The 24,730-nt window shown below is 40.6% G+C and overlaps 1 protein-coding gene across 3 annotated transcripts in view; it reads right to left on the bottom strand.

Moving 5' to 3' along the window:
• Positions 1 to 24,730, bottom strand: part of LOC144049219 (tetratricopeptide repeat protein 28-like) — a 199,605-nt gene that overhangs the window by 22,164 nt on the left and 152,711 nt on the right. For all 3 annotated transcript variants that reach the window (XM_077561932.1, XM_077561933.1, XM_077561934.1), the window contains 5 exons: positions 22,709 to 23,216; positions 11,193 to 11,989; positions 10,543 to 11,087; positions 7,189 to 7,712; positions 2,253 to 2,362 (listed from right to left, as the gene is read on the bottom strand). In XM_077561932.1, coding sequence (XP_077418058.1) covers positions 2,253 to 2,362; positions 7,189 to 7,712; positions 10,543 to 11,087; positions 11,193 to 11,989; positions 22,709 to 23,216 — 2,484 coding nt within the window. The remainder of the gene's footprint in view (positions 1 to 2,252; positions 2,363 to 7,188; positions 7,713 to 10,542; positions 11,088 to 11,192; positions 11,990 to 22,708; positions 23,217 to 24,730) is intronic.

Below are 24,730 nucleotides of genomic sequence, written 5' to 3'. Positions count from 1 at the left end.
GAAGTAAACGTGTAAGGAAATCTGTTGCTAGGATAATATTTGCTTTAATTGAATAAAAAATCCTCAATATGACTCAAGAACATTCATCCTCTAGTCACTGCCTCGCTTTGGTCTTTGAGAAAATTGAAAGCAGTCACAGTACAGGATGGAAAACGCATCTATTTGGGACACGTATATATACATATTTTGAGTATTAAGAAAAAAATGTTTGGACTTAACAGATTTAAAAGATGAAAGCAGCTCAATAACATCCCCATAGTCACACAAGGAAAGAAATATATAAAACGGTGGCGTGTGGACAGACTGCAGCAAGAGATGCTAAGGGGATATTACATGCCTGGCAGGTGGGCAATAGGTTGAACAGGGGAGCGTGTGTATGATGTGTGTATGTGTGATGTGGAGATCTGGGACTGCAACAATACACACAGACAGAAACGCAGTCTTCAGACATCTGTCTGCTGAGATGACAACGTTTACAAATTCAACACACTACACAGCATATTGCCATTTGACAATGTTTGTCTTCAACTATTTCCTCCCATTTGCATTCTCTAACCATTAATTCTGTAACCTTACACACAGAAACAAATTCTTCTTCTGAAGAAGACAAAGCCAAAAGGTAATCATGATGGAATAACGCACCTTTTAAATTGTTGTAATGCAATCTGAATGTTATTTGCCATGACTACAGTTGCTTCTTCTTTGTTTTCTTTTTAAAAAGACAGTCAATAATTTTTTTTTAATCTAAATTAATCAGGATTTCCATCGTTAACTTACTATTAGTTGTAAATTAATCGCATTTTATGTTTTAAATGTACAATGAAACTTAAAAAAAATGGGTTTTCATACTCTTGTTCATTAACATAATTAAATATGTTACCTCATACAAAGATGTTGTATCTTTTGTTACAGTAATTTTATAGTAACTCACAATTATTTGCAGTTAAAGATATATTACTTCACAGGTAAAAGAAATGTAAAACATTGAGATAAAGAGTTGTGTTGAGGTAATTTTTCTGCCATTAGATGGCATTAGCGTTTCATGTTGGGGATTGGTGACAGGAATAAATAAAGGGTAGCTTAAGTAGAACATAAAAGCAGCTGGTGCTCACTTGCCCATTTTGTTAATAGAACATTACAACTACCAGTACTCCCCATTCTCCACAAATACATTTAACCGATGATGTTACACGAGCTATCTTCTGGAGCCCCTGAATAAAATATGCCTCAACTCCAAAGAACAAGTGACTGAGTTACTTCAAGAGACAAGACGGGCATACATTCAGCTCTTTGCTCTTTAACTCATTTGCTCCAAAAAACGTATATAAATACATTCGTTTATGAAATGTTTTAAGTTTATATATTTTTTAATGCTAGAGCATACAGAAGGCTTTGATGCAGCCTCTCAACGGCAAAGAACGGTTGAAGAAATGGTAGTTGTTACACAAACGGCCAGCAGGTGGCAGCAGACCAAATGAGATCAACCAGGGCCTTGTTGAAAAAAAAAAGCTAATTTACTCATACAGTATTTCTAAATAGATTTGTGAATAATGATGAAACTTAGCTATATTCTAATGCTAATTGCTGCAAAACGGCAACAGAAAGAAATATACTTTTTTTTTCTGATGAAAGAAGAGACTATAATCTTTCCTTTGGTAGGTTCCATGTTTTTGTAGCAATATAACACAATATTCTGTGGGCCTTACAAAATCTGTCAAAATTCAGCAAATCAGCTTGGAGTGAAGGGGATTGCTTCAGTAAAAATAGCTAGGAGTGAATGAGTTAAGGGGTCTGGAAGTGCCCATGCAGACCAGTTTTTGAGATGGAGCAAACTAGCTCAATGCTAACTGATCACCAGCAGCCTACCAAGTGTGTTTCTTTCTTGAAGCAGGGAAAAGGTGGTGGTTCGTCACCCACCAAATGGTTCCTTCATTGTTCTCCTCTTTAAACATTGTGTATATAGGATTGGTCGCAGTGTAGTACAGTGCATTTTGAGAAGGTAATTCATACGTGGGTGTTTCTTTCATGACCAGAATTCTCCAAGTACAGGGCTATCCAAATAAGGTTTGTTTATTTATCAGTTTAGTTGCGTTAAACAGGCTTTTTGTTAACTCGTTATTAACATGACACCCCTAATATATAAGTAAATATATGCTACCGCATGTTTAGCACAGTCTAAGGCACATGTGGTGGATATGAAGATGACAGTTCACATTCAGGGTAAGTCAAGGAAAGACCAATCTGTAATTCACCTGATGTTGGGCCTCCTCCAGATTCCCGCTGGCCCACAGAGACAGCCCCAGACGATGGCGGATCTTTGCCTCCTCCTCGCGCCGAGCCAACTGCTCTGCGAGCCGCAAGCCTGCCAGACAGGAGAGGAAGCGTGAGAGGACGAGCGTCAGAGGAGGCAGAGTAAAAATTATTCAGAACAGGCAGACTCGTTCGAAGGAACAGATGTAAGCATGGCGTGGCGCTGATGTTCTGCCCGTGAACAGGTTTAAATATTTGGCCTTGGTTCCAAGATGCAACTCACACTGGGACAAGCACTTTGAAAGGCACACATTCACAGAGAAAGGCTTCCCGCCAATCAATGCCGAGGATCAACTGACTCAGCAAACACAAACACACACCAAATGCTTGCACAACAAAGCACATCATTTCATGAACACAACTACAAATGTTTACAAGCCATCAATATCTAATAATGGTCCTTGAGCAAAGTATACCACTTTACAATTGGTGTACCTCAGAAAAGGTTAGTAACAAAGCTAATGCAAAGATTTTATCACTATCCATGATAATATTGAAGAGGCATTATAAATTGATACTATTATTCATAGCAATCAAAAGAGTAAAGCAATGGAACTAAAGGAAAACTGACTTAGACTATGGCGGCTTATTAGGTCTTAACAACAAACAAACTCATCAATGACCATTTTTTACTCTTTCAAAAGGACACCCGTTTGGTAAAGTGGAACTACTAACTGATGTTTCGTGAGACTGCGAGAAGCGAAGCTGAGTTATCCATGTACATGTGCGCGTGAGTATGTGCGCAGTGTGGAAGGTGACTACACGTAATAACGCGTATATGTCACATCTTTGCATGTGCCCTTAGCTTGCCTGCCGGGGTACTTGGTTCTGCCCAATTACTGAGAAGAAAATGCTATCCAACCGAGAACAATGACGAGAGGTGGAAGGAGGGTTGAGAGAAATAAAAAGGCCGACTGCTAGGCCACACATCACCCATAAGGTGTTAATTGCACTGCAAACAGTCAGCAGAATGCAATAAGCAATTCCTTATGGGAAGTCACTTAAATGCACTTATAAGTGTATTACCTCGGCTTGCTTATGTGATGGCTGAGTCTAGACATGCTTTTGGTCAGCGCTAGTAGAAAATGGGCCAAGCCGCGCTCGTTGTACTGTGTTTTCCCGGCAATACTGGAAAACGGTCTGTGGCCGGAGAAGATAAGCCAAGAACAGAGAGCATGACCTGAAACTATTCCACAAACCTCACCAACACACCACGTAACCGTAGACTTCATGGCTCCTCTACGGCCACGCTAGCCGGCTTTCTTTGAAGCCTGATTCAGTCCACCAAAAATCCTCTACCCCCCACTCCCCTGATCTTTCCACACAACCTCCCGCTTTCCCTTATGCATGGGCTGTGCTCTTCTTTTCCTCTTCCGCTACGACTCATTTTCTCATCTCTGTGCCTCCCTTCTTCTACCTGTTTCATCTTGACTGTGGCGGCAGTGCTCACAGGGCCTCGGCACTGTTTAGGGCTCATTAGGCGCTGGAACAAGAGAAAGGAAACAGATCTAAATTATCCTCTTCATTCTCTGACAGCCTCACCCCTCATTCATCCCAACTGTAGCGCTGAGCCTTTCATCTGCCTAGGCACACACACACACACACACACACACACACACACACACAGGCACATAAAGCCTCTCCTTCTCTGAGCTGCTCTGTTATAGTTATTTTATGATCAAGCCAGAATGTCAACCAACTATGTTTTCTTTATTCTCCATTTGACAGGGAAATAATACATGTGAATTATGACTCATGCCCATCTCTGATTCGCCTCTCTGCCCGCCTGACATCTTTCTTTTCTCTTACTCTCAGTCACTCTCTACTTTCCAAAAGCTCTTGTTCCCTCTGTTCTCCTTCTCTGTATCACTCAGTGTCTGTCACTGTCACCAAGCAAGCCTTCGGTGCGCCCCGCAGGCACAGTCACGTTGCAGTGGCTGACACCAAGATATGGCTGTGCCTGGCTACCCCCGTTGAGCAACCACAGAACATGTTAAAAGTGGCTTGACAGATGGATGAGAGAATCTCGGCAACCCCCCAAAGACCACACACCTCCGCCTTTAGACACAGCTTTTATGTGCAAATAATGCATACAAACGCATGAGGAAAAGGCCACGGAATCTCATGCGTGCACTACAAATGCAAGGAGGTACAATCAAAAATCTTTACTGTCGTCATGGCTCTTGCAGGAATCACCTTTTTTATTATTATTATCATTTTTTTTTAAAAACCTTTTTAGACCATTATGAGAAAAATTTTAGACCAACTGAGATGTGCTTTCTGGCTTTCGCGTGAGACTCGAGTCCCCAACTTTATTTTATATTTTTTGCATACTTTACGATGAGCCGAGTGCCTATTGCCTGCTACCTCTTTCAACCAGCTGGAAAACGTTCAAGCCAATTCTTGTTAAACTGACATTTGCTCATTTTACAGAAACACATTGTCCACACTCCCCCATTCTGACTAACTGCATAAAGTCGGCGGAAACGAAAACTTGAAAGACAGACAGCCGAAGCACCTTGACAACTATCATGCTAACTTAAATCGAAGCTGTTAATAAAATGAATAAAGACAAATGCAAGACAAATTGCTGAGAATGATGCACAGATCATCAAATATCAATTTCAATGTCCGCTACAGGCACAGACAGCGACCCCCACTCAATTTTAAACTATTTGCGGCGATCGAAGGCTTTTATCTGCCGTGATCCGAACGCAACAAGCTAGATGCTATGCTAACCGCTACGAACTACCCGCCCGCCCGAACTACATTGACTACAATACAAACGCACCCCTTCAAATGCCCCCCCCCCCCACCCCTTCACTTTTGGTTTGGTGTGGAAGTTTTCCAGCACACAGACAGTAGAAACAACAACGCAACGCAGGCACAATTTTTTTTTTCTACAGACAGCTTTAGGAATGGATGGCGCAGATATAAGAATTTAAGACTTCGGTAAATCAAATTTTAGACCTGGGATGAAAATATGGGTGTTTTTGAAGACATTTAAGGCCTAAAATGGAAGTTTCTGAATTTTAGACTTTTTAAGACTTTTTTAGACCCCACGGGAATCCTGTGTATTAAAGAGGCACAGACAGTTTTTAGCTCAAAATTTCTTTGCGACAAGAAAAAACTGTATGTGACAAGTAAAAACAGTTTGAGAACCAAAAAGAAAACCCAAAATTTGCTATGTTCCCAAACATTTACCGCTCAATGAGATACTAGCTTTAGAGGTCACTGATGTTGAATAACAAGGTCTGGCTCTCAATCTCAGCTCTAGTTGATCCCAAACGCGTTTGATACTCCCGCCATTATTTCACTCTCAGTATCAGAGCAAAAAAAAAGAACCTGGATGGTCCATAGTAAAAGAGAATTACATGATACCAAGAAAGGATTGTGAAGTATCACGCTCAACACCCCTTCCTGCCGCTCTGTAGTGTTGATGGCAATTGCCACTGTTTGACTCACACCAGATTCAGTCGATGACGCTGTTACGCATCAGTGCGCCACTATGTAAAGAAATAGTTTTCCTAGATGGGCGTGTAAAAAGCAAAGACAACTAAACTGAATATTCTTTCCTTTCGGATGCATTGTGACATCTCTCATTGAAGAGGGGGGAACTGAGCCCAAAAATCTGATTGATTAATTAATCCGATTGATTAATAATAGCTTCAGAGTTATGAAAAAAGAAAAATGTCCACCGCACACAGTTAAAGTGTTAAAGTGAGCCACACTTTACTGACTTACATAACGTGTTTCGCCTAGGGCTTCATCGGGCTATTCATGTTTAGCTTTAGAGTTATGTCAATTTTTTTCTGTAAAGTATCGCATATGAGAAGATGAGACAAAGTGTTTTCCAACCAGGACTTAGTTAATATTGACAAGACAGAGCATCAGACACTGATGTACACAAACTGACTTGGGAAGTTACATGAAACCAACAATTCTTGCTCTAGTTTAAATCTTTCCTTCCGATTTTGTGGTCTGGGTAGATTGGCCAAAAATAATTGGCTATTAGGCGTAGTGAAGGCAGAGTTTGTTTCCAACGCCAGACCGAGCAACAATACGAGGACAGCACTGGGACAAGTAGAGACATAACAGGCTGTCGCCTTTGTTTTCATTAAGTTTCAAAAAGCAGGGTCTGCAGAGGGGCTATGGGGTTTCTAAGACCCAGATAATACAAATAAATGCCAATTGCTGGCAGCTAGAGAAGATGGATTCTGGTTTCCTTGCATTCACTCCCCGCAGGGTGAGCTATGACTCACCCCACATAGGAGCTGCAATTTTCTCGGATTCAAACAGGGTTTGGGTCATAAAACAGTGGGTGTGCCTGAGCAAGGGGTCTGTTAATGGTCATGTGCAAAGCTAGTGAAGTGGATATTTAGCACACATAAATGGGGGACTACAACCTATCACATCTGCACTGACTGAGATAATCAATTTTTGAGAGGCCAAGCCGGGGTTTTTCTTTTCATTATAATCTGACACGTGCAATGTGCCACTGTGTGAAAAGATCTTCTGGCAACTCGCTGCAAAGAACTCTCTGCAGAAAGTAGATACAGAGGTAGGTAGAACAGTCAGCAGTAAACAGGAAAAAGGCTTTGGCTCGGATCCGCATAAGTTTGCACAGACACAAATACTGGAATATCTAAACGACAAGAGAAAAGGGCAGATGTATAAAACGCCTCCTGAATCCTCCGTGCAGTCATAAGCACAAACACACATATACAGCCACACAAATGTGCATATCCTAATAAAAATGTAGCAAAGGCTTAGCAGCAAATAGGCTGTGAATTTCATATTCATGAATTCACAAACTCTAAGCCTATCAGCTCAGGCAACAAAGGCAATACTCATTGCAGTTCTCGCTGCCTCACTCACCTTCCTGCAGGTACATGACAGCTTGTGAATAGTTCTGCAGTGCGTGGTGTGTTCTCCCCAGGCTGCCATAGGCTAGTGTCTTGGCAGCCAAGTCATTAGTCTGCGCTGCCACACTTAGATGCTGCTCTTGGAACACAACTGCCCTCTCGTAGTTTCCCAGAGACTCATAGGTCAGGCCCAGGTTCCCGTAGGCACGAGCCTGGCGTGCGGGGCTTCCAGTTTCCTCGGCGATCTCTAGGTCACTCTGGTGGCATCGCAGCGCTGTCTCATATTCTCCCATGGCTTGGTACACAGCGCCTAGACCGTAGCTGGCGTCGCCTTCCAGCAGTCGATCTTGGGTGTCACGAGCAATGACCAACTGACGTTCCAGACAAGAGATGGCCTGCTCGTAATTGCCTAATTGGCTGTGGAGCGCGCCCAGTTCACCGTAGGCCTGAGCCTTGACTCCACACTCTCCCAGCTCATGAGCCACCACTAGACGCTTCTCAAAGCACACCAGCGACTGTTGGAGGTTTCCCATTGCCCTGATGAGAGAAACAGAAAGTGTCAGAAAGAGGTGCTCACATACAGACTAATAAAAGATAGATGCAAATGTGATCTATAATGATGGCAGAGGTGGCGGGCACTTCCATCTCTCCGTTGTTGACGGATGCCCACTCTTTGGGTGAGTGCTTTATGACGCGAAGCCTTGAAAAAATACAAGGAGACCGACTGAAGCAGCTTTTGTCAGTTGAACCGGGTTGGCACAGACGATCCGTCCTATTCCATGTATATTTAGGAGGCTTCGTGTCATAAATCACTTGCCGAAAATGTGGGCACTTTGTCAAAAAGGTGGACATCTGTCAACGACCGGCCAACGAAGAAACGGGACTGCCCACCTCTGAATGATGCAACCACAATAATAACATACTATATATGAAGACACTCAAGGGTACCAAATTACGTGTTTAAATTAATTGTAGGACACTTTTTAAGTTTTTTAAGCTGAGATGGCTCATTGTTTGAAAGAAGCCTGTGTCACCTCTACATTGTATACAGTGTGTGCAGACAGAGGCGTGTTTATCCCATTTTAAACCTTGAATTGGCTTTCCTATTCTTCACACATTTTCTGTAGCTCTCACAGTCTCGGTCAGGGATGTGCCAGTTCAAAGGGTATAGGTAGGTATGTGAAACTCTTCAGAGTAATTAATGATGTGTGATAACATAAGTACTTGACTGAGGACTACTGGAAGATGAGAGGGCTTTGTGAGTGATGACTTTTAATTCCCTCTGAACTCGTGCATGTCTAATACCACCATGTGATTGCAATGGCGCTGATGACGCACATGAAGAAAATAATTTGCCTGATGAGCAAGCATTTTTACAAATATATTTTCACTGTAGACTCCTTGATTGTGATTATTTGACACATATAGTTAAAAAAAAAAAACACCGGTTGTCAGATGACTCCTTGAAATCAATGAGCTTTTGTGCGTCAAAACTTCTTAACTTGCAGATAAGATTGGTACCGATGAAGTTGCTGAGACAGCTAGCACTTGTTTAGCACAATAGCTTTACTATATTTAAATGAAATAATATGCAAACAGGATAACAATTCTTAGATATATTTAGTCAATACAATTATCAGCAGCAGAAACAAGCACAAAAATGTAACCTCAAAGGTATGTTTGTCTATTTATTGCTTTGTTTTGTTCCAGAATATAATTTTGTATTGTATTGTTTTTTCCATTGTCGTTGCATATTTTCATTAGCCTGGCAGGCCACACCCACTTTCCTTCTTTCACAAAAGTGGGTCTGGACCACTGATCTGATTATATGACTGGATAGCGGATAGCCAATACATTGTCGTGCAAGCCCTTGAAGCGACAGGGCGAACATCTTGCTCCTCCCATCTCGCGAGCAGAATACTGTAAAAACTATACGGTATACGTACAGATTAGACATATACAGCTTGTAGGCAGTTAGTATAGGGCTGGGGGCGGGGTGGGGGGTTTGTAGCACCGTGGTCACTAGTTAAAAATAAAAAATAAATAAGTGGACGGTATGTGCTGCTTTGAAGACCCCCCTTTTTCTTTTATTGCTTAGTTCCTTAGACCCCAGTATTAGATTTGGCAGAGGCATCTTTTGTTGAATTACAGTTTAACAGTTATAATTCTTTAATACAAAATATACAAGTTTCCTCCTATAAACATAATTTATACATGTATTTAAGGCAAGTTGTAAAATGTCTGAAGTCCTCTTGTTTATGTTTAACAAATTAAAGCATCATAAATCATGCTGTCTCTACTAAGTACTGTCTCAAATGTTCTCCAATATTGATACTGTAAATGGATAGGATCGTATGCCGAGAAACGTTTCTTGGAAGGCGGCGGTGCAGCTTCAAAAGTCTTGGCCTATCGGCTATCCAGTCATGTATTCAGATCAGTGGTCTGGGCAGGCTCCCATTGACTGCTGTTCGGCCCGGTTTAAAACCTACTACGCAATCAAAGTTGTTTATTTGTTGTGACGTATTCTTCGTGAGTAATGTCACTCTTTGGTGGCGGAAGTCCATCCTAGCATTCAAAATAGCACGCGGGAGAAAGGATAGTTTTCATTCAGCATTAAAGTTCAGCTTTAAATGACCAGAAACACATGGAGTCATAAAACCCCAGCAGCTGTCGGCACTGGAAGCATTTATTTCAAAAGACAACGTGTGCCAAGACCACATACAGTATATATATATGAATAGACAAAAAATGCTGTTTACTTGCTGTTGCCACCAGCGGCCATCTTACGTTGCCACTGGCTAAGCCCGCCTAACTTAAATATATTGATTTCTCCGCGGCATTTTCACGTTATTGTCTGCCAGGGGAAAATGCCATCGTGTACGCCGTATGGCATATGGTTTTACTAAAACGACCGCTACATGCCCATTCATTTGTAGGAATGTGATAACGCATTAGCAGAATGTCAGCCGTACAGTATTTGTCCGCTAACTACGGCAACTAAACTAGGTCAAAATTTATAGGATGCTGCCACAAGTCACTTTCCTAACGTCACACCCACTCTTCACTGATTGGTTGTTTCCACTGTCCTCCACCTCAGAAATGTGCTTGATTAAGACCAGACTCATTCGCTGATACAGTGATGAGTCTGTTTTCCAGGCTATATTTTCATAACCAGGAAGACATGAAAATTTGTTTAAGCTATAACACGTGTGAGATAAAAATAAAACACTGACATGTCGTCTTCTGGGTTCTGTACACATGAAGTTGTCAGAATATGTTGATGATGTTGGATTCATTTATGAAAAAAGAAGAAGAAAATAGACATTTAAAAAAATATCCAAACCTTTTTCAAATGAAGCAGACTCACCTGTGCCCATTCCCCAAGCCTCTGTATGCCTTCTCCTGATCCTGCATACGGTTGAGACTCTGAGCTACTGACAAGTACTGGTCATAGTACTTGATGGCTTCCTCAAAGTCACCAAGAGCCTCATAACAGTCTCCAAGGTTTCCGTAGGCCCTGCCCCTGTCCATTATGGCCTCATTACCACTTAGCTGCTGCAACGTAGCAAGCTGTTGCTCCAGGTACCCAATAGCTTCCTCCATCACCCCAACATTCATTTTCGTTATGCCCATGTTTCCATACACCTGCGCCTCCACAACAGGATCCTTCAACCTCTGCCCTAGTTCCAATTGCTCTTCATAGCTCTTGAAGGCCATGGCGTACTTCCCCAAGGCCATGTAGACTGCTGCCAAGTGACCATGAGCTTTGCACTCTCCTGACATGTCCCCAAGCTCTTGGTAGACCTCCAGCTCTTGAGTGTGGTAACCTAGAGCTTTGTCATATTTATGCACAAGTCTGTAAGTGGCCCCGAGGGCAGCATAGGCGCAGGCCTCCATCCTGCGCTCCTTCACCTGAAACCAGACAAAAAAATAAATAAATATAGATATATACAGGTATACTACAAAACATTTACAGATTTTTTTTGACAATGTACAAATATGTGTGTTATTTAGTACCTGATGAGCTAAGGCCAACTGCTGCTCATAAAATTGAATGGCTCCAGCCACATCTTTTTTACAGACAAATATGTCCCCCAGGTTGCCAAGAGCTCTGAAGCGAGCCTGTGAATTATTCAGGGACTGGGCAAGAGACAACAGATATTTCTGACACTCCTCTGCCTTAGCATAGTCTCCCAGGGCCTTGAAGGCCAAACCCAGATTACAGTATGCCTTAGCTTGACTTAGTTTGTCATGAAGATCCTTGGCCAAAGCGAGGTCCTGCTCGTAGTATTTGACAGCATCCTGGTAGTTTCCTAGGCAGTAATGGGCATAGCCCAAATTGTGACAAACTTTGCCTTCACTTTCCATATCTTGGAGGTCAGGGGACAAGCGCAGGTACTGCTCATAATAGGGTACTGCCTGAGGGAATTCTCCACGAGAGCAGTGAAAGTTGCCAAGGTTACCCAGGGCTCGCGCCTCGCTCTGGACGTCTCGGAGCTCGCGAGCGATGTTGAGATGGTTCTGGTAATGCTGCAAAGCCCGATCATGCGCTCCCAAGGATTGGTAAGCCACAGCCAAATTGCCATGAGTGGATGCCTGTGAGGCCCGGTCATTAACCTCCATGGAGATCTGCAGCTCCTGACGGTGGTAGCGAACAGCCTGGTCAAAGACTCCGAGGGCATTGTAGGCATTGCCCATGTTTCCATAAGCCCTCCCTTGTGCGGCATAGTCGTTGAGCTCCTGAACAATGGCCAGGTGTGTTTTGTGGAGTTTAAGCGCAGTCTCGTAGTCTCCTTTCATCTGGTGAATAATGCCTGTGAAGACAGAATATTAAGTTTAAAGACTCCAAAGGGGTAAAATTACAGTCGAGAAAATACAAGTGCCTTGTCAGCAAGGACAAAACAAGCCATTTGGTTGCAAAATATGCTCTCAGTGAGCATCTGTTCTCTGCTTACACTACACACTTCCGTGCATTTACAGTCATTATAAATGTAGTGCAATCAAAAGCTGTCTTTTGTGTCTTGAAAATACTTTTTTAAATGTATTTATTTATTTTAAGTCAACGGCTCTTCCGTTGGAGTTTGAGATAACTCTGATGAAAAACAATAAAAGAGTGGCTGAAGTTGACGGAAAGCTCAGCAAACAACTTTAGATTTAGATAAGTAAGGAAAAACAATAAATAATCGAGAAGCTGGTGCCGGATGTATTATCTCTGATAAAATATGATCTCATGAAAAATAACAGCCATCTGCCGCAAACACGCATAACCAAACACACACACACATTCCCCCGGAGATCCACCAGCCTATGCACAACAGCAATCTCGAAGGATTGTAAAAACACATCACAGCATATCTAATGAATCTAGGCTCCTATTCCCTGAGACTTGTCTTTCACTGTCGTGAAGAGTGAGAGTACATAGCACTAGTAGCATTGATACTGCATAATGTGATAGAGAAACTATCTAGAAAGATGCAGAAGAAATCTTTTTTGGCCACCACACTGCTTGACCATGAGGTCTGTGCTACTGTATGTTATCATACAGCAAAGCCCTCCTAGCACCTCGGGCGGGCCCCAGTATCCGGGGGGCGAGCCCATATGCCCGCCGGGGTTCCGGTGGGGGTGGGTGGGGTTTTGGTGGGCGGGTGCGCCTCCTGCCCCCGCCCGGTTGTGGGGGGCCCCGCTGGTCGCTCCTCTTAACTCACTGCACTAGTTTTGCACAATACACTTTGTTTATAGACATATAGGGCACATAACACACTTTTTTTTTGGGGGGGGGTAGGGGGGAGACACCGTCTTCGCCCTACAACTCCCCTCCAATTTTAATGCACCACACAACTGGGGGGTGGGGGGCAATCGGTTGGGGCAGACCGCAGTATAGAGCAGTGCTGCGATCCCCTGTCCCCCTATTTATTTTTTTAATGCACCACATACACTCACTGACATGCCTGGGAGGCAGGTGGATGGGAGTGTAAAAAAAAATAAATAAATATATATATATATATATATATATATATCATAAAAAAAACAAAGCCTGTGAACAACAGGGGTGAACATTTGCAAAGTTAGGGAATGTTGATTTCTTGTCAGGGTTAACGTCGTTATCTAAACGTTCGCCCGAATGTTTTCATGTTTTTTTCTTGTTGCGAAGAAATGTTGAGCGTGTGAACGTTGCGACCCTGAGCAAACCCTGGCGATCAGTGACGAGAAATCAACATTCAATTTTAGGTCCTTTATTCCAGTGCCGTTTTTGAGCCTTGGGTCCTGCATCTCAGCGGATTTCGCCAACCTCATTGTTTTGTTTTGGTAGTTTGCAGGTCTCGTCCCAACAATCCGTCTTTTGGCCATGTGTACTTCAATCATACAGTTGTCATAGGGGTTCATACTATAAGCCCATGGGAATTGATCTGTTAAATTCCTTCCTATTTACTTCCAAATTCTCGTTTGCATTTGCATCCACATCTAATCGGTAGCAGACAATAGGTATTAACCAGAACTAAAATCACATGGCTGAGCTTTCTAGCGGTATATTTCCAGTGCTACAAAGCATGATGGCAGGCATCTTCTAATAGCTGTCGGGACAGAGAAAAATAGCTTGGATAATGGTGAGTGCATTGTTTTGTTTACTACTGACAATACTAATGCTAAATGCTATCTTGATAACTAAGATAGCATTTAGCATTAGCAAGTGCCTCCCCGTCGGTTGTCTTTTCCCTCGCACGCTCCATACCCCCACTCTATCTTAGCTGTTTGTGGTGACTATGACAGTACAACTGGGAGTAGCTTGTGTGCGTCCAGATTTATTCCATCAAAACCCTGCCACATGATGGACCTCAACACAGGCTACAGTACACAAACACTCCCATTTTACATTTTGCAATTTGAAAGTAAATATGTAAATATTAATATGTAAACATTTTAAATGTGTTTAACCCAAGAGCCCTACAAATCCAATGAAGTATGTTCTTTGTCTGCATGTGTTTACAATTTGAAAAGATTCAACCTGATCTAATCTTTGTGTTGTGAGATAACATATACTATATAATATATATATATATATATATATATACATATATATTTTATTTTTTTTTTAATGCAATGAAAGCGAAATCCGTAAGTTACTTTAGGCACTTGGCAGTGCAAATATTTTAATCCTCACACCTTAAATCATCCCCTCTTTTGCTTGTGAAGCATGTTAAGATTCACTATGCAGGCAGCTTTGGGGAGCACTGACAGCTGTCAAAGTCACTCCCAAGGTTAGCGTGTCCTCAACACTGAGAGAACGAACTGAGAATATAATGCCTCCCCATGCATTACCAGCGAAAATGCTCCCCGTTGGCTGAAAACGAATCTTGTCCGCAGCAATGGAAACTGTCAGGCCAGAAGCAGGGGGTGCAGCCCCCTATATGGTAAGGGGATTACAGTAAATAAAACCATACCTATACCTGGCACTGCCCCCGCAGTGTGCTGTCAAGATCAATACGATGCCTTTACAATGTCTTGATATTAAATTAATCCTCATCAATATTGGTAAACCAGAGTGTATGAAGCATACTGGGCTATAATATAAAATGATGTATATAGTTTGGTTCTTCAAAATTTCTGTACAATTTGAGTAAAAAGGGGGTAAATATAAAGCACATCAACATTTCTATATGCCGTCCAATCCATTCTGAGTCCTATACATTCTTCTTAATCCAGAGACCGGCATGGCAATGTGTTGTCACTTTCTATTACACAGCTGGCTGTACATGAAGAAATGCTGCAGTGAGGACTTTGAGGGATGCTGCTGTGTTTTCGGACTTAATCACTGTCTATCGTTCAGCAGCTATAGAGGTCCGTAGCACTGCAGCCGACAATGCGTTAAGAGGATTTTAAACAATGGTGCTGCCACTTGGTAAGCAATATACAGTTTTGGGGGTGGGGGGGAGTAGAAGCTGTGTGGGGATCAACACAGATAGTGTTCCGGCTGTGTTTCGCCACACACTTCCAAAATGGGGTGGATGCAAACAAAAAATTAGGTGAGCAGAAACATCATTTATCTACATTTAAAGGTCGGATGTAGGGCATTGCTTGTTGTCAGTCAAAGAGAGAAAATGCCAAGTATTTTATTAAGTGAGTTCAATTTTTAAATAATTTATACTTATCAGGAAGCCTTCACTTCTGAAGGGATGAATTGGAATTCAAAATCTTACAGTGCACATATACTACTGTATGTAGTGATCTGAAACGTGGACTAGAGAGCCTGCAGAAGTCTTCAAAAGAGAGAAAGGGGTGGAGTCGTGTTCTGGTCTTAAACCACCAAATCCTTAGTCTTTGAAAGAAACATCTCCTACAGTCTGATTGACAGAAATAGGAAGGAGGGAGATTTTACAAAAGGACAGGTATTCTCGCTGCATCCAACTCCACCTAAAGCGCCCATTGAGCTGTTTGGTCTCTGCACCTTAGATCCCTAAATAACGGTCACCAGACTGTCCACAAGCATGACATGTCACTTAGACTGAACTGTCTTTCGACAGATCAAAGATAATACCAAATGTGTTGAAAAAGTGCATGCGTCGTCATTTCATTATTCATTTTGGAGCTCTTCTATTTAGCATGAAAACTCAGTCAGTGAGAATAATACATGATATGTCTATCTTCAATTATGTATCGGAACAAGGACTAGGGGAACATTTTTTCCAGGTTTTTTTCAACTCTGTGAAACGGAAAAGAAGGGCAAAAACAGAAATGTGTGCAAGCATCACAAAATGTCAGCTGGAATAGGATTGAGCCTGTGACCCTGAATAGAGTAGTAAATAGATATATGGGTTTTTGTAGGAGAACATATTGTAAGATCTCATCATGTCTACATCAAAGGAAAGGAAAGGTTGCTAATATTTATACAGATCCCAATAAAAAGCTAAAGATATCATCAATCCCAGATAAATGCATTTTTGTGTGTATTTAGTTAGCTCCTTCTTACCTTCAATTTATCCTGTCTGAGCCAATAGGCTGGACAAATTCCTTTGTAAAGTCTTCTATTTCTTTCTCTCTTTCCTATTCAAACTAATAATATATCTACATCCAAAGGTTTAGGCCCCAAAATGAGTACGGTAATCTCTATACCTCAGTGCTCCAGGCAAGTCTAGGTTTCTGTGTAGCCTATTTGCTCCCATCTTTAAAAGATCTAAAAATAGTTACACACATTTGCATTTATACTCTTAAGACCATTTGATGACAATTTTGTAATGCAGATTGTACTGTGGATTGATATTTAAAGTCAATTATGAAATGGAGAGCATAAAAATATTCCTCATGCATTTCAATAATTTATTAGCATAACCTCACGGTCAGTTGACGGGCAACAAATAAAATCCAAAATGGCAGATAGGAATATTCTGCTGTATAATTGGGTGAGCAGACATCACAGCCCAGTTTTCCAAAGCAGAGGAAATGCGTAATCTCAATACAAGATACATGCCATAAAAAGACTGAAAGTAATTCAGTATTTAAGTTACTCCATATCTTGTTTCTTTTTACTGCACAAAAATGAGTCAGGGATACAATACACAGAATATACATACAATACACAGAAACCGTCTGTGTCCTATTTTTGTGTGCGCTCTCCCTGTTTTTTTTTTGGGTGTTTTTGCTTTTTGTTTGAAGTAAACCCTCTGCAATCTGGATTGAATGGAAACGGGTTGATTTGGTGTTTTTCTTTACCACAGCCTTTGTAACTGACACGTTCTGTGGTATTAGGAGGCATTTTGGGTCGTTCAAGCAAACAGTATTGCGAGTAGCACATTGTATGTATTTGCACTTAAAGTATGTATTACTGACAATGACAATATTGCTGGTGTCGGGCCAAGACCTTATATGTCACAATTTGGTAAATTTCACTTTAAAAAAAAAAAAAAAAAAAAATCTATACAAAAGGTCAGTCCACAAGTATGGCTATGGGTGTTATTTATTTATTTATTTATTTTTTACAAATTGTTGATCCATCAAAATTGTTGGAAATCGCTTCTTCTCTTTGATGATGCAATGTTAATAATGGTTGAACAAACGTGACCTTTTTGAGGCCTCCTTAAAAGTGACTATTTTGCAGGTACAAGGTTTCGTCCCAATGCCAGCAATATGAAAGATACATGCTCAAATGAAAAGTTTTTTCTTTCTTGAAGGTAAACGTAAGAGGATGGCTGTACAATTTAGATTTTATTCGATATCACAAACTACATGGCAACCCGTGACTTCAGTCCCCTCACAGATATGAGTTAATGCTGACTCGTGGGTAAGCCGGCCAATTATTGAATAATATATGGGACTGGAATGCAAAATGTTCATCTCCTTTATAGGTCAGAGTGTGCTGAGCCAGGTCTGCTGGTACCGCTGGGCATCGTGGTTAGATATTAAAGGATGGCAATCTCTACACAAGTGTGCCTCAGAGCCAAGTCAGCCACTGCCCAACCCATACCGCTTCAAAAACAAGCTGAGAGGGCATATAAAAGTGTCCACTTTGCTGTTTTTCCAAATGTCTTCTTACTTCTAAAACTTTTGTTTTCTTTGTTTTGATTGCTGCTTGCTAATTGAAATGTCTTGATCATTCCAGTATTCTTTGTGCACCGAGTAAAAGAAAAAAGGTTTTCCAAGCGAGCTTGTGGGCATTCATGATGAAATAACAACAACAATACGCTGCCTCAAAACAACAACAGAACAATTAGAGACAGAAGCTTCACAACCTCCACTTCATTCTCTGTTATCTTCATTATTCAGCTCCACTTGAATCAGCTATTAAAGGTAATTAAGCGATTCATCAAGTCAGTTTCAATTACTAGTGGCTTGACAGTTTCAGATTACAATCAGCAGGGGTGAGGCGGGAGACCAAGACAATGAAAGGCAGAGGCATCAAAAAGTGAAAAGAGGAATGAGAGAGAAACGTGGTAAGTGGTATCAACAGATTGGCTGCATGGATACGAGGCCTCCTGGGTGTCAGATGTACAATATGAGCACGACGGTCTGACTTGTCGGAGAAGGTCTCCGTGGAGCAACAAGCTTCATTGCTACCAACCACGCACTCACTACAGTGTGTCACCAGATGGAGATCTTTAACACTGCACTCATTACGACATTAGAAGTACTCAAATACTGCAGCCAATCGTAAAGAAGATGCTTGGGGATGTCGTCACGGGACTCCGATAACACACTGGAATATATCTGCCACCTGACATATAATAAAACCCACATGTAGGTCGCATCATAAAATGTGCTCTCGATAGTCCTTCAATTTATGATCATCTGCCTTTAAAGATCCGCAGTATTTTGCAGCGAAGGGGATGTGCACCATTTAGGCGGGTCAAATCACAGCTTCAATTTATGTTAGGTTGATTAACCTCGACTCTTCCACTCGCACACTTTTTACTCATAGGTTAAGGCTAAATCATCTGGAAGAACTATTAAGCTTCTTCGCTGGCCATTAGAATCAAGGTTAGTGCTGCTTTGATAGCGATCATAATTCAGACAGTCGAGGTTGTAATTGCTGCACTAAATACAGCAAAATGGGCGCAGCATTCATCTCATGGAGTAGTCGATATCTAAAGGGACTTTTTTTTTTTTTATCAATTTTTATCCTAAAATATAGAGTTATTATTAGGTTATGCACATAATTAACTTCTAGAATGAATATCCTGAGATTAGCTAACTGTGGTGAATTAATTACCATTTTGAAGCACGCACACTACAGTGCCTCAGAGAGACCACACTACGCAAACCCACCACAAATTACTACTGTAAAACGATTTTTTTTTTTACATTGAGGTATGTATTTGTGTGGACCTATGTTGGCGGAAGGATACTTGTGGGGATGAGGTGAATGATGAGACGGATTGAGAGAAATATGTTGTAGTCACTCAGGAACAAGGCTACAGAATAAAGTTAGCTATCAAGCTATTTCTTGTGCTATTCTTTCTCCATGACCTTTCCTTGGAACTTTACCATTCACTACCTCACAAAAATGGAGCGTTACAATGGTGGCAGCATTTGTGAACTTTCATCAGTTGGTGATGTTGAACTTTTGCTCTGACCCAGAAGCTAATGCTAAGCTAGCGCCACCCGACGTAAACTAAGAGTGGCCGATACTTTCTCCACCACGAAGGCAGGAGAATGGGTCGCTGTTTTTGTTTTGTTTCGACGGCGGAGGACCGCACTTATCAGCAAACAGAGGTGGACACTTTACAGACTGTATTTTCAGTGCAAACTTGCAGCTATGGCAAGTAATGTTTGAAACTTTCTACATGCTTGTCAGTTTGTGTGTTTTCTTTTTGTGTCTTAATGTTCCATTCATGGTCAATTTATTCTGCAATATGGTTGAATTAACAATCCTCATTTGTCATTAAAATTAAAGAGTTTTATTGTTTTTTACAAATTGATTCTGGTTATTATTACACTGGTTAACTTGCTTTAATTTAACATTGCCTGTACAGTTAATCCAAGTTTATCATGATGAGAAACTAACCATGAAGCAGATTATTGCAAATATTGGCGTCAAGGGGGAAATTCTACTTTGGAATTTGGTGAAAGTGAAGGTTGAACAGCGTCAAAATTTGATGACTAAATTATCTAGATATTGCCAGCAATAAATCAGTGTGTACATACCTTTATGAGCTAAGATGATTATTTGCTGACACTTACAATAAAAAAAAGTGTAACTTAATTAAATAATATGAACAGAAGCACACTATGTAAATTACTTCTACCAGCATTAGCTGTATTGACATCAAACATAATTTTTCTTCAGTGACATTAACATAAAAAAAAAAAATCTTGTTTGCACAAAGGGTTTAATAGTGTACTAAAATAAAAATGTATTGCAATTGATAAGCATTTGAAAGCGAAGTGGGGGAGCTTCACTTCTCTGAGCAAACTCAACTACCTCTGATGGATTATATTCTATAATTTGCTGGTTACTAAATTTGTTACACCTAAATAATATCACTGAATTAATACAATGCTGTTTGAATATTGCCCTTGACAACCATAGCTAAAAATGTATGACCTCAACCTCTTTTTTTTTCCTCACGCAAGTAAATAAACACATAATCAGAAAATAGTCGCTTCGTGGGAAAGTTGGTAAAATAGTTTTAAAATGTACACCCTTTAAAAGACAAGCAATATTGAGATCCAAATTACTTCGATAAACAATTTTATGGCACATATATTCTGCACGCTAAAAATCTGCAATCATTCATATGAATGAGATGACACCGAGTATAATTTAGGGTAGGAAATTGTTGCCCATTTGAAACATATTTACACCTAAAAATTGATTGCAATTTAATTTTGCAGTAGTACAAACAAAACTACACTGAATCAACCTCAGAGCCTCCAATATAAAATAACTATTATGTTAATAAAAAATTGGAAGCATGGTTAAGTATGATGCAGTGTTGTTATTCACCACTGCAAACTACAACAAATATCTGACAGTGTAATTACATAATGAGTATTTTGAAGGCAAACATTTATATACAGATCTTGAATTTTATAAATTAAATTATGCAAATGTTCCTGATGAATTGTCTTGTCAGTGAATGCCCGTCACTAGATAAAATGCATTATTTCTAGTCCGTATTAATTCACAAAATGAAGAATGTCAGTAAAACAGGTGTTGTTATACAAGCTCCAATTATCTCAAAGTTTGTTCAAATGTATCACATAAAGTCCCCAAGCACATAAATGGTTTTGTTTGCACTTTCTACAAAGGAAGATCTCTATTAAGAGTAACTCTAGCCGACTGTTGTTGTTTATGGACTTTTTCTAGCTGCACTGATGCAACTTAAGTGTTTCAGTCAAACAAATATTGCTTCAGGTTTTGCAATGGTAGGTCTAATTCTGTTCAAACATTGCTTTAAAAAAGTCATGGCATGGGATTCAACATTCAATTTTACACATAAAGCTAAAACAATATTCAGTACATCAAACACTTGCTTAGAAATTTTTAATTATCCAGATAAGTATTCAATAGTTTTTGCATGGTTATATAAAGTAACTTCAAAGACAGATAATGGAAATGCATTCAATTACAACTGCTTGAAGATTGCTTAACTAATTCACTACCAGCCATTTTAGAGCATTTTGACATTTTCAATAGCCACACAATATTGTATCCAATGAAGGCTGCTACAGTACGTTATTGTGACGTGGGAATCAAGGGCTCAGATTCTGAAGGAGGAGTAGCGAGGCACACAATCCAAGTTGCTTGAATTTGAGTGGAATTTTTCCATAGTCAGTGAGTTTGGGTGCATTACGAGCCGCAGTGTTAGGCCACTGTGACTATGTCAATGCAGCTGTTTAACTGTACATTTCAGAGCACTTTATGCTCCCTTCTGCTACTTTATGGAGATGCTGGTTTCATGCATCAGCGGGAGTTGGCAGTTGCACACACTGCCAGAATTACCAAAAGCTGATTCAATAACCGTGATATTACTGTGCTTGATTGGCCAGAAAACTCAACAGACTTGATCACCGTTGAGAATCTATGGCAGGTAGGGCAATTCATTTTCTAAAGAAATGAAATGGTTGTTGTCACACCGACAAGCTAACCTCAATTTAGTTCGATATTCATTTATTTCTATAAAGTATTCAAGTTGATTGTAGGTCTGAGACATATACGGTACCTGATAAAAAAAATAATAATAAAATAACCAAAACTGCTCATTCAAATTAAGAGAAGCTCAACACTGCGTTCCTGTTGATAACCAGCAATAGACCTAAATATGAATATGATGAGGCAAACTGTTGTTGAGTGTAGAAAATAATCATACAGGAAGAACCATCTTCCTTTGATAGATATTGTGGTGCCACAACGTATTAATAATCCAACCGTTTTTGAGATTTGATGATCCCCCCCGCCACCAAGTTGTGATGTAAACTAGGAATTATGAATCCTAAATGGTGGCAGGAAATGTTTCAACAAGCAGCAGCTAGCGAACGATTCTTCAATAAAGAGGCCTACTTCTTCATGCTTTTTATTGCCTTCAGTAGTTAAAGTTCAAACATAAAGAGAACTAGAGCTGCGATCGTCTCTGAAGGGCCCTCGTAGCCCCGGCCATTTTGAGGTTCGTGCACGTTGGGGTACAAACAAAAAATGGCACAATAAACCTTTTCATTTTTGTTTTGCTTGACCTAATGCAAAATTCCATGAGTTTTTATGCATTTTTAACCCACCAAAATCAGCATAAAATTTTCCTGGCAAACAGCACATCGCCACGGCAACAGCGTTCAAAGATAGTCATGATGCACAAACTTTTTATTTACATTCTTAATTCCCTCTATATTTTAATAAATTCCAATACTGTAGCACACTGTGTCTTCTTAAAAATGTTGCAAAAAATATATATATATATTTTTTTAAACATGTATGGATTAATTTCTTATTCATTTCAATAGGTAAGGATGATTTGCAATACAAGTGTTCTGAATTCCGAGGCTAGCCACAGAATTACCTAAATTAAAAAAAGTAGCTATTTTGCAAGTCAAGTGTTTTGCATACATACCCAGATTGGAGGAGGCCCTTCCCTCTGCGGCTCTGTCTTTCAAACCTTCAGCTATGGACAGCTGCTGTTCATGATACTGCTTGGCCCTCTCCAAGTCCTGCATGCAGCGAGCGGCATGCCCCAGGCCCGCGTACGCTCTCATCTCGATGGATTTCTCTTCCAGCTCCTGGGCGAGCTCCAGCACGTGAGTGTGGTAAGACATGGCCTTGTCAAAGTTTCGGTGGTAGTGGTAGGCGCTGCCGAGGTTACTGTAGGCCCGAGCTTCCTCCCGCTTGTTTTCAAGGACCTTGGCGATGCCCAAGTGCTGCTCGTGGCATTGGACGGCGTTGTCAAAGTCTCCCATGGCGATGTAGACGGCACCCATGTTTCCCAGCTCTCGTGCCTCAGAGAGCTGATCCTTAGACTGCTTAGCCAGCAGAACACACTGCTTGTGGCTGGCCAGTGCATTTGGGTAGTCCCCTATGGCTGTGTAGACATGGCCCAAGCTGCTCAGGGCCATGGAAGCAGCCTGAAGAAAAAGACAGGGAGAGAGTATGGCTTAGATGTGAAAACATGTTCAACTGCACCCACAATTAACTCATTCACTGCCGTTGACGGCTATAGACCATTTCTATTAGTTTAACATTTTTTCCACTTTTGTTAACAAGAGTATGAAAACCTAGAACTATTAAAGTCATGCGATTAATTACAATGAAAAATATTTATCACCTGATGCAATTAGAAAAACAAAGAAAAGATTATTAAAAATTAGGAGGGTCAGGCGATTACATTTTTTAATTGTAATTAATCGCATGACTTCACTAGTTAACTCACGATTAATCACAAATTTTACATTTGTTCTTAATGTACAATAAAAAAAAATCATAATCTTGTTAACAAAAGTGGGAAAAAATGTTAAACTAATAGAAATAATTCAAATGAATTTTTGGGGTCTATAGCCGTCAATGAGTTAATAAGGAGTCATTTTAGTGACAATTCCCAACTACGCCTGCAAATATAAATCCATAAATTCACTGAGAAAAGCTTACTGCCCAGACACCAACTGACCAGAAAAACCTCATTTGATTGTGAGGTTGCACAGCAAGGAAGGGGGTAAAGTGTGATGCATATCAGCACAGCAGTAGGTTTGTATGAAAGGCGCCAGTTTGCCAACTGCAATCATACTTCACGGTGTGCCACCAGAAACGGAACAAAGAAAGTGCTAATCAGGCGGGTGAGTCGAGGGGTTTCAGCTTCACGGTAGACCTGTGCGAGCGGGAGGCAAATGGCTGACTGTCTTGCTGCTGGCAGGAATACTGAGGCTATAAATGGAGACAAAATATTTCTGTGTCTCCCCTGCATTTCATGCCATTTCCACAAGCACCATCCAAAAGTCAAAAAAAGACTGCAATAAGAACAAATTGCACTGCGAAAAGCAGGAAAATGTCAACAAAATAAGGCAAACACTGTCCCCACATACACAAGAATTTGCATGTAGATGAGTAGGTAAACATCCGTCATTTTATTTATATTTTTGCTTTTCTTTATATGATGTCATAGTGTACAATTATCTTCTCATGTGAACCTTTACCTTGTCTTGGTCAATCAAGAGTGTGACTGGTGTTAGTTATCAGCAAGTGGTGAGAACGTGCCTCACAGTTCTGAGGTTCTGAGTGTGAATTTACTGGTGCTTTTCAGTGATAATCATAAAAACATTATAATCGAAGAAAAGCGATTATTGTCCTGAACAATGCTTTTCTTACGTTATGGAAGTACCCTGAATGCACCGTGTTTCCTCACAGCATTGTGACGTGTATGCGATTCTGCCCTCCCTGACAAAAGCGAGACCAGTTGGAGTTTACTGTAAAACTGAATTAGACAACAAGGGCTATGTTCATTTTTCCATGCAATGCGATCAATACAATTACATTTTTTTTTCAAATCTGACCCATCCCTGGACAACACTCTTCTTCTATTGTTACCTCTTTGGCTGCTGCTTTAGCGGTGTAGAAAAAGAACATTTAACAGAAGAAGAAAAACATA

The sequence above is a fragment of the Vanacampus margaritifer genome, chromosome 3 (genome assembly GCF_051991255.1).
Source record: "Vanacampus margaritifer isolate UIUO_Vmar chromosome 3, RoL_Vmar_1.0, whole genome shotgun sequence".
Lineage (NCBI taxonomy): Eukaryota > Metazoa > Chordata > Actinopteri > Syngnathiformes > Syngnathidae > Vanacampus > Vanacampus margaritifer.
The sequence above is the reverse complement of the archived record's forward strand: the minus strand, read 5'-3'. Positions and strand labels throughout refer to the sequence as shown.